Source organism: Cryptotermes secundus, unplaced genomic scaffold (assembly GCF_002891405.2).
Source record: "Cryptotermes secundus unplaced genomic scaffold, Csec_1.0 scaffold1831, whole genome shotgun sequence".
Lineage (NCBI taxonomy): Eukaryota > Metazoa > Arthropoda > Insecta > Blattodea > Kalotermitidae > Cryptotermes > Cryptotermes secundus.
This window is the reverse complement of record NW_019739257.1, coordinates 13,834-24,144: the sequence shown is the minus strand read 5'-3', so window position 1 is coordinate 24,144 and position 10,311 is coordinate 13,834. Positions and strand designations below refer to the sequence as shown.

General features: G+C 36.6%; 1 protein-coding gene across 3 annotated transcripts in view; it reads left to right on the top strand.

Annotated features, from left to right (window-relative positions):
- Nucleotides 1–4,299, top strand: part of LOC111871920 — a 23,984-nt gene extending 19,685 nt beyond the window's left edge. For all 3 annotated transcript variants that reach the window (XM_023865324.2, XM_023865326.2, XM_023865325.2), the window contains exons 4-5: nucleotides 970–1,090; nucleotides 2,275–4,299. In XM_023865324.2, coding sequence (XP_023721092.1) covers nucleotides 970–1,090; nucleotides 2,275–2,494 — 341 coding nt within the window. In that variant the 3' untranslated portion in view covers nucleotides 2,495–4,299. The remainder of the gene's footprint in view (nucleotides 1–969; nucleotides 1,091–2,274) is intronic.
- The last annotated feature ends 6,012 nt before the right edge of the window (nucleotides 4,300–10,311 follow it).

The following is a 10,311-nucleotide window of genomic DNA, read 5'->3' as shown; positions in this document are numbered from 1 at the left end:
ACATGTGATGAATTCTTTAGTAACAAATTTGCCTAGAAATAAGGATAATAGCATAAACAATTTTAATATTGCATAATTTTATGTATAGTGATGTAAGTCTGTTTTTTTTATATGAATTTAACACATGTTTTTTTATCTATTTTAATGATTATAAACTGTACATATATATATTTATATTTGTATTGTACTATATTAACTATGTGACTGGTTCTATATCTATGTATATGGATTTATGGAATATACAATAAATGAATGAATGAATGAATCATGGACAGAATAGAAAAATCCAGGAATGCTGTGGAACTGAGAAACAAAAGAAAATTTAAACATAAAATATCCATGTNGCTCGGGTTCGATCCCAGGTCTGGTCAAGTGGGATTTGTGGTGGACAGAGTGGCGCTGGGGCAGGTTTTCTCCAAGTATTTCGGTTTCCCCTGCCTATCTTTATTCCACCAATTGCTCCACAATCACCCTCACCTATCATTTGGGGCTGGTACAATAGGCCAGAATTGGCTGCAGTACAAGGGACTTTGTCCCACCCGACTAGCAATAAAAAAAATTATGAAAGAAAACGAGCAGTATAACAGATAATATAAAGTATGAAGAGAAAATATTCATGTTTTAAGTCATGAGAGACCTGTCATGCAGAGGAAAGAATGCAGAATATGGTGTTGGATGAATAAAGCATAGGGCAGCTGGATGAGGTGTCAAAATAATTAATGCATGAAGTGGATGTAGATTAAGCCGTTAGGAAAATGGAAACTGTTGTTGCATATGGAATCTATTGAGATTCAGGGGTACAAGGAGACTGGACATCATTTTAGCGTATATAAAGATAATATGAAAAGAAACAAATGAAAAAATTACGTCAACACGATATATAGGCAAGCAATTAAAAATAAGTTTCTCTTCTTTGTTCTTTTCCAAGTACACTTATGTTTGTTTGAGACTCTGAATTTCTGATTGCAGCATTGCTAAATACAGCTACATGTTGGGACAGTTTAACATTTCTTAAATGTGTGGAAAGAGCGACAAAAATTGGGCACATTGTAGATCTACTGCATTCAAAACTGGACTTAAACAGATGCAGGTGAGTGTCTATTGCTACATGGAATTTATGAAACGAAATTCTGATTAGTAATTCTCTCACTACAACCAATAACCCTGAAAAGGAATGTGGTATTGTTAGTAGGCAATTGCACCAGTTTATGGCACAGAAAAAGATCAATTTCAATTTAAGTTCATTGGCAACATTTACTACAAGCTTGTCTTCACAAATTGGTACACTGCAGAGCTCTCTGTGCAGTAGATTTTAAAGGGTTCTGATACTGTTGTACTCGTATAATGCTCTTCATCCAGTGACTAACCACTCACCTCCATCTAGTGCTAAATTTAAGCTATATTCCTATGCCTGCATGCATCTTCAAGGCATAGTGCTCAATTTGGTAAAACTTTATTTACTTTACATAAGTCGTCTCACATCCATGTACATGAGATCTTTACTAACAACCTCTGAAATAATTCGCAGAATATGGTAGCAATATGTTGTCACTGAAGCTCGTCTTACATATCCTACCATGAGATAAGATTTATATAAGAATTGCACCTCTCTTTTTAACAAACAATGTCTACTTACCTTAAATTTAATTTGAGTTTTCTACGGTCTTCTCAGATGTGATGCTGTGCATTCTGATGAATATGCACCAACATGGAAAGTAGCTATGTGATCAAATGCCTAGAATTTCTCCAAAATGCTTAAGGCATGGTTAAGATGAAATTGATTTAAATCCATGTAAGATTTTTTTATTCTTAATATTTTTGGCTGTTATACTTCAAAATTCTTCCTAATGGCAGCAAAGGCTTGCAAAATAACTCAACCTTCCAAAATACATTTTTTATTATCATAAATTATATTTCCTAACATGTGTGTATTCAGAATTATGATCAGCATATATTCTTATTTACCAGATATTGCATGATGCAGTAAACACAGTGCAGATCATACCAAGATACTGAGTACAATAACAAATGTTTGTAAGGATTATTGGCTTTTGAGATGTGATGCTAAATATTCCAGTAAATAGGTAACAATGTTTTGGAGGAACCTTCTGCTTCTCTCCTTTAACCCCTCTCACATTTTTCTACCCTGAAGATGGAGGCAGCAATTTCATCCAAAACACCACATGGCATCACTTCCCAGATGACCATAATCTTAATATTCACTGCCAGAAGGACCTCCAATGTCGTACAAGTAATTTTTCTTTTTCTCCACAGCTATTTAATGATTGCAATGGCTACTTGCAATGCAAAGGCAACGAATCCAGGGCAGTCATGTCATTCATCACAAGACATCATTAATGAAGCTATCCATGCTTTCTTCACACGCACAAAATGTGGGCAGTTGGAATTTTGTTCCTTCAGCTCACACCCTAAACTTAAAGCATCGATTGCACTGGCAGTGGGCACAATGTATTTGAAACTTCACCTGACCTGAACACAACACATCAAATTCTTCAGTATACTTCCGTGTGCTTTGTAAGTTTGCCCTCATAAAATCATTGAATCATCCTATGAACACAACTGTGAAAACTAAGATTCAGATTTTCTACTTGCCCATCTGAAGATTATGGATGTGCATACACCAATTTTTCAAGCCAAGGATAACAATGCAAGGAATTCATATTCTCTCTCAAGTCCAAGAAACAGTTCTTGTAATTAAGAAAATAACTGAATTTCTATGATACTAATATACAATTTAACATATCTTATTTTAATGGGCACAGAATAGAAGAATATCTTTGTATCTTAAGATGTATTGAATGTCTTGATGCTAATTATGTTATGGCCTCATTAGAATTAATAGTTGCTATGAAGCTGGATGCACAGAAGTTGAAAACTAATCATGGTCAAGGGGTAATATTTGTGGTGTTAACAAGAGTTCACGTTTTATTTTGATGTGTTGAAAAAATTATAAACTGCTCACTGTTATACCAACAGTGCCAAAAATATTGCTTAATATAATTGCTATGTGACCTGCACGTAATTTCTTCATACAGTAAATTTTTGATTATCTGCTCTGTGCATTAACTGAGTGAGAGTTTTGAAAGCCCTTAGTTCATGATTTCTCAGACAAGATCATGATCCTCCCAGGGGGATAGAGGAGGGTAACTAAATTCTCATGTATTATTCAAAATGTTCTGTCATTTTGTCCACATTCAATTTAAGTCATGAAGTCAGAAAGATTATAGTAAATATGATCTAAAAATTTGTGACAATGGTACATTAGTACAAATATTATTCATTCATTCATTCATTTATTTCATTTCCATAAATCCATACAGAATCAAGTTCCATGAGATGTGGAAATAGTCAAGTTTGAATCTTAACATAGATACAAGAAAAATATAGAAAAACAAGTTATAGAAATAAATTCAAGAATACATAAATTAATATAATTACATTTCAAAATAACAATTAGTATATAGTAAGCAATCATATTTCTGCCAAGGCCCTTTATATATATTGTTATGTTAATTGTAATAATAAGTGAACAATTAATAATTACTTTAGCAAAATAAAATCATCTATTAAAAAATTCATCAAGTGTGTAGAAGGAATTATTACTCAAAAAGTCCTTCAATTTGACTTTAAATTGATTAGGTATGGAAACAATTTCTTTAAGATTATAAGGGAGTGCATTAAAGAACTTCACCGCCATGTGGGACACGCCCCTACCATATACAGCCAGATTCACCTGGTTCATATGTAGATCCATTCTCCGTCTAGTTAATAAATCATGATAGTCATTGTTTAGAGCAAACTTGTCTCTATTTTTAACAATGAACGTCATCAGTAAGTATACATATTTAGCTCTTAAAGGGAGTATATTTAATTCCCTGAAACTTTCTACACAATTGTTTATATCCACAACCAACCATTAATCGTATAGCTCTTTTTTGCATCCTAAAAACCTTTTCAGCAGAAGCTGAATTACCCCAGAATATCAAGCCATAGGACATGACAGAATGGAAATAAGAGTTATAAATAATTTTCAGGGTAGTAATAGTCATTATGGGTTTCATGTTCCTTATCATATAACAAGCTGAACTCAGCCTAGTTAACAGCTCATCAATATGTCTTTCCCAATTCATAGTTCTAGTAATAGTTATACCAAGGAATTTAAGATCGTAAGAGCTCGTGATTTGTTTTGGAGATAGGGAGAGAGGGACTAGCTCTATTGATTGGGCCCAACCAAGTAGGTTTTACCTGAAGATGGAGACAGAATCCAGTCTCCAAAATTTTATGATTTGGAAAATAAACAGAATGGTTTGTAGACGATGGATAATGTCCAAAAAACATAATATTTGTAAGAAAGATTATAGGTTTGGAAAATGTAGCTGCATCAAGCAAAATATTTCACGGCATTTTTCCCGATTGTAAAAGGACATTTTATAGCTTACTATAAGCATAAGGAGATTGTAAAGTTCATCATATTTCTGCAGTCACTGTACATCATGGAGAGTCATATAAATTTATGTATTATGTTAGAGGGTCAATGTATCACAGAATTTGAGAATCTTTGTCTTAGTTATTGATCATATCTTCCTCTTTCATTTATGTATTATTAATTCTCTTCAGTAGTATATATCATTGATATTTCATAACGATTTGCAGTAGATTTTACATCTCATTTTGTTCCAATTTTCTGCTTTGTTTTGTTATTACTACTGAGCAGAAAAGCTTTCTTCTATTGGAGAGATATTAGTTCTCCCTGTTTAGTGAACAGTAACATGACCAATAAGTAATAATTAATACAGTCATTGCAAAAATTGACTTAAGTTGTGTTATCTGCAAAATTTCAATCTTTCCAGTGTTGCCCTAAGTCACTTTAGTTCACATCTGTATTTGATCTGAATAAAATCATGTTAGATCACATAACTTGTGAATGGATGTTTATGGATGCATCACTTAGATTACTAGGCATTACAAACAGCCTGGTAATTTGTTTTCCCTTTTATTTTCTGTTTATCATTATATTTATGGTGCACTTTTCTGTAGTCTATGAGAAAATGATGCAACTAATATGTGAGACATGACAGTTACAGGAGATCAAAGGTGATCTCTGAAGCACAATATACCTTTGCATGTGTTTGTGGGTTCTACCAAGAACAGGTGTGGAACTGAAAAGATTACAAGAACAAACAAAAGAAAAAATGCAGAAATTATGAATAACAGTGATCCTGATATTGATTCTACACCTGGATTAAGTCCATCAGAAGGTCCATTTAAAGAAGACAATGAAACGTCATTAAAGAATCATCAGATGACTCAGGTCATACCACTCTTTCTAAATGTGGTCATCATCTTCTATATAACCCTTCACATTCTGAGACAGCCACAATCTGACTGAGCACTTGGAACATTTTATAACCCCAATTTTATGGAGGTAATTATCAGCAAAAGCCATTTGATTTCCAGAAAGCACAGTTCTAAAACCAGGGAAAAAACATTGATATAGTACTGAACAGTGGCTTCCTGTGACAATTATGACACCATTTCTACCAGGACAATTACTAAAACAGTAAGTTCAAACTTACAGAAGCCTACATAGAAAGAAAGCATCAGAGTGGGTAAGAGTATTCCTTTGATTTCTCTGTGTTTTATGTTATAGCACTGCCAGAATATCAGACCATATTGCATCAAATCGAATGATGATTGGTGAATAATTAATTGGAAAGTGTCTGGAAGAAAGTATCATGGCCTGATCTAGGTACCATCCTTGACTTTGTCTGGAAGGTCAGAAGAAAACCACAAGATACTCAGGATGGTTTGTGTCCTGGCTGACATTCAAACCAAGTACTTCCCTAATATAAGTCTAGAGCATTACCACTGCAGCAACCTGTTTAGTTATTCCATCAAACTGTGCTCTCTTGGTTGAATAATCTACGAGGGGGTACCCAAAAGAAACCGAACTTATTTTTTTTAAACTTATTTATTCAAATTTTAAGCACAAACCTTCAATCCCCTTCAAAAAGTACTCTCCACTTACACTAATACACTTGTCTAGTCTTTTATTCCATTTTTCAAAACATTGTCTGAATAAATCTTTTGAGATGCTTTACAGCGCCTCCGTCGTTTTTTCCTTCACCTCAGCAACATCAGCAAAACGCTTTCCTTTCATGTCACTTTTCATTCGAGGAAACAAAAAAAGTTTTGATCATTTCGGGACTCTTCTTTCAAAGCACAGCATGCTTCCACGTGACCTTGTTTTTGTTCAGCAGTCAGCAGTCTTGGCACGAATTTCGCAGCCACCCTTTTCATTCCCAAATCTTCTGTCAAAATTCGCTGAACTGAGCTCCAAGTCACTCCCGACAGCTCCACAATTTCTTCAATGGTCCGTCGTCGATCTTCCTTGATGATTTCACGAATTTTTTCAACATTTTCATGTGTTCGGGCCGTGGAAGGACGACCAGAAAAGAGGGTTTTCATCAATTGACATTTCACCATTTTTGAAACGGGAAAATCACTCAAACACTTGAGTTTTCCCCATAGCATCGTCCTTGTATGCCGTTTTTAACATTTCAAGAGTTTCTGTTCCACTTTTCCCGGGCAAAAAGCAGAATTTCACCGCCGCACGCTGTTCACGAAAATCAGCCATTGCAAAAACGACGATCACAGAAAACAGTTGTCAATATAAACTCTGCCGAAACTAGTCCTTACCTTCTGAAGCAACGGTAGTAGGCTTATCGACTCAGGAATGTTAGCTCTATGCGCTCATAGCGGCAAAACGCGGTACTACAAAAGCTCTGCCCACAAAGAAAAATAGTTTCGTTTCTTTTGGGTACCCCATCATAAAAGTTAACACCAGGGAAGGCCAATTTTCAATGGAAGCAGAACTAATTTTTCTCAGCTTCTGAGGAAAGCAACTGGTAAGCATGGTATGAACTTTCAACAACTTTCAATAGCAGAGGTTCTGAACAAGTGTGCAGGTGAACACAGGTGAAGCAAAAGTGCATCATTCATTATGTCTATATACATACTGCATGAAGATCTGTTTAGCATCATTTGTATTATGTCATGATATGAAACATGATGGTGGCAAAGGAAAGTTTTTATTTTCTTCTGCAATGTGCTTTCTCAACTCAACAAGTGGATTAAAACATTTCTACAGTACACAAAAGAAAGATAATATGGGGAGAGAGAGAGGGGGGGGGATTATAAGGGTGATGACACATGGAGCGGTTTTCGCCAACTCGGCCACAGCCTTGTGACAAGACACACGATGCTGCACACTGACTTGGCGGCTGCGTCAGAAACTGCTGAGAATGTATTCAATCTATGGAGCAAGTCTTCAAACCGTTCACTGCACCACCTGCAGACAACAGGCCGAGTTGGCAAATCTGCCACCTGTCGGCGAGCACCGCCTTGTCTGCTTTATCCCATCTGATGCAATAAAACTATGTGCCAAGTTGGCAAACACCGCTCTGTGTGTCATCGCCCTAAGAGGGGCTGAGTGTGACAAAACCTCTCATCCACTATGAACAGTCTCTTGTATGTCTATCAGTAACATGGAAGGTTGCTTAATGAGATGTCATAAACACATTGAAATTCCTACCGCAAAAAGAGATAAATACCTGACAAATTATTAGAGCATGTGTCTCAAAAGAATTCTAGGAGGGAAACCAGAATTCTGAGTTACCAGTATATAGTTCCTATGCATCCCGAAGGCTGATACCACTGGTATCACACATTCATGGTCTACTGAATGCAATGTGAAATTTTCATTTTTTCTTTTACGATATTTGCGAAATGTATTTTTTTTAAGATAACACAAAACCTGATTCCCATGCTTAGAGCCCCAGAACCTAAAGCAAGGCCTGAATAATACACAGCAATAATTGCAAAAGACCATGGCGTTCATTTTCAGCTCTATAAGAATAAAAAGTCTCAAACATTATAGATTTTCTCAACAACGGCCCAATGTACAAAAGATTCATACACAACATGAAATATTTTTTCAGTGTGGTGAACCTTTAATGAAATATGAAAGAAATAATTTCTAATGCTATGGAATGCAATTAACATAGCAACAGCATTTTTTTGTATCTGTGCGATATAAACAATAGAGGCAAAGGGGAATGCAGAATCATAAACAATATATTCAGACAAGGTACATCAAGTGCAACATTTTAAAATAAAATAAAAGAAAACCTTAATATATTTCAGCAACTACTGGCCATCATCACAAGATTGCCAACATTGCAAAGTAAAAACTTTACACGTATGTTGAATACAGGTTGTCAAAAGGGGATTTATACCATTGGAAATTGACAGCAGACTAAAATATTTTACACTTCAACAATAAGAAAATACAACCACTGTTGTGTTCAAGTATTTATGCATCAAGATTTTTAATTAATTTTAACTGATATTGTCTGTTATTTTTAACAACAAAACTTACTTCAGTTACATTAGTATTTCAATTTACTCCAAATTCATAATGGTAGAAATTCTCTTGTGACAACCTGTGTCCATCGTACATGTTAAATGTTTTCTTTTTAGTGTTGGCTTTGCCTTACAACGGTGGCTAAGAGAAAATCATAATTCCAAAATATCGTTCTATATAGGAGATAGTACAATTCCTGAGCTTGCTGAACAGTCAAATTTTCCTGTGTCTAGTGGACAGAGGGAGCCACCGGAAGGGGCAGAAGCAAAATGGCGACATCATTTGAGAAAGTGGAGGCTCGCACTGTGATATGGTTCTTGCATTTACAAGGGAAGTCTGCAAGGGAGACCCACGACCAGATGACCACTGTGTATCAGGAAGGTGTACCATCATATGACACAGTGGTCAGGTGGAAGAGGCGCTTTCATTGTGGACAGACAAACCTCAAAGAAGAACCCTGAAGTGGAAGACCATCTCTCACTGAGGAACTGGGAATTGTGGCACAGGTGGAAAGCTTTGATCCTATCTGATAGGCGCATAACTATCGAAGCTATGGTTCATTAGCATGGGTCGGTTTTCAGCATCATCCATGACGACTTACACATGACAAAGGTCACTGTGTGTTGGGTGCAACATTTGTTGACACCATTTCAAAAACAGCAATGGGTGGATGTGGCAAAGAAAATTTGCAATTGTGTCAGGACAAAAGGGTGGAATTTTTCGACCACCTGATCATGATGGATGAATGTAGGGTCTGTCGTTATGACCCTGAAACAAAGGAAATGAGCAAGCAGAGGAAACATGCAGACTCACCACCACCAAAGAAGACCAAATCCCAGCCATCATCAGGAAAGGTGATCTTGAGTGCATTGTGGAATTGGCAGGGTGTCATCATGACCAACTACATGCAAAAGGGGGTCACCATCACTGGCGAGTACTACTGGAACCTTCTAAGAAATGTATGGGAGGAAATCAAGAAAAAACGACATGGAAGGCTGGGAAAAGGTGTGTGACTTCTTCACAACAACGCACCGGCTCATGTTGCTCATATTATGATGACACTTGCTGCCAGTTTGGGATATGAAATTCTCCCCCAGCCACCATATTCACCAAACCTGGCACCAAGCGACTTCTTCCTCTTTCCACGGCTAAAGAAACCTCTTCGTGGTAAGCGATTCCATGACAATGATGTCATTTCTGCAGTGGAGGACTTCCTAACTGTCAAAATCAGACCTTCTATGATCAAGGTATCCAGCAGCTAATGCATTGTTGGGGAAAATGTGTGGCCTTGCAGGGGGCATATGTAGAGGACTAACTCATATACAATTTCTTGCACCTGTGTCTCCATTTCTTCAGGGTGATAATTAAAATGTTATGACTTCCCTATATATACTAGCCCTCTGATTGTACACTGATTACATTTTTCATACCTTCCTCAGTCCCTCTAGGCAAATGCCAGGATAGTGACTCAAAGAGAAAAAACTCATCCTTCTGTATCCTGTCCAACTCATTATTCAATAATCATCCTGCAATTTAATACCGAGAAGTCTGAGCTATTGACAGTATTATTAAATAAACCATATATAAATAGAATATTCCTGGTTTCATAGCCTAAAACAGTGCCAAACTTTTCCTTCAACAAACAATTTTCATTAATAAATTATTGTACCGGACGAAGAATAGTCGCTGCAAGAAGAGTAGCCGCAACAACAGGAGATGCTGCAAGAACAGCCATCGAGGAAAAGGAACGGGGATGCACCGTTAGGCTATTCGGGACGAACAGCCTTAAGGAGGGAGCAGTGTGACATGTTGACCCCTACCTCCCCAGCGGTACGTGGCGGTAACGTAACGCTCGCGTTACTACG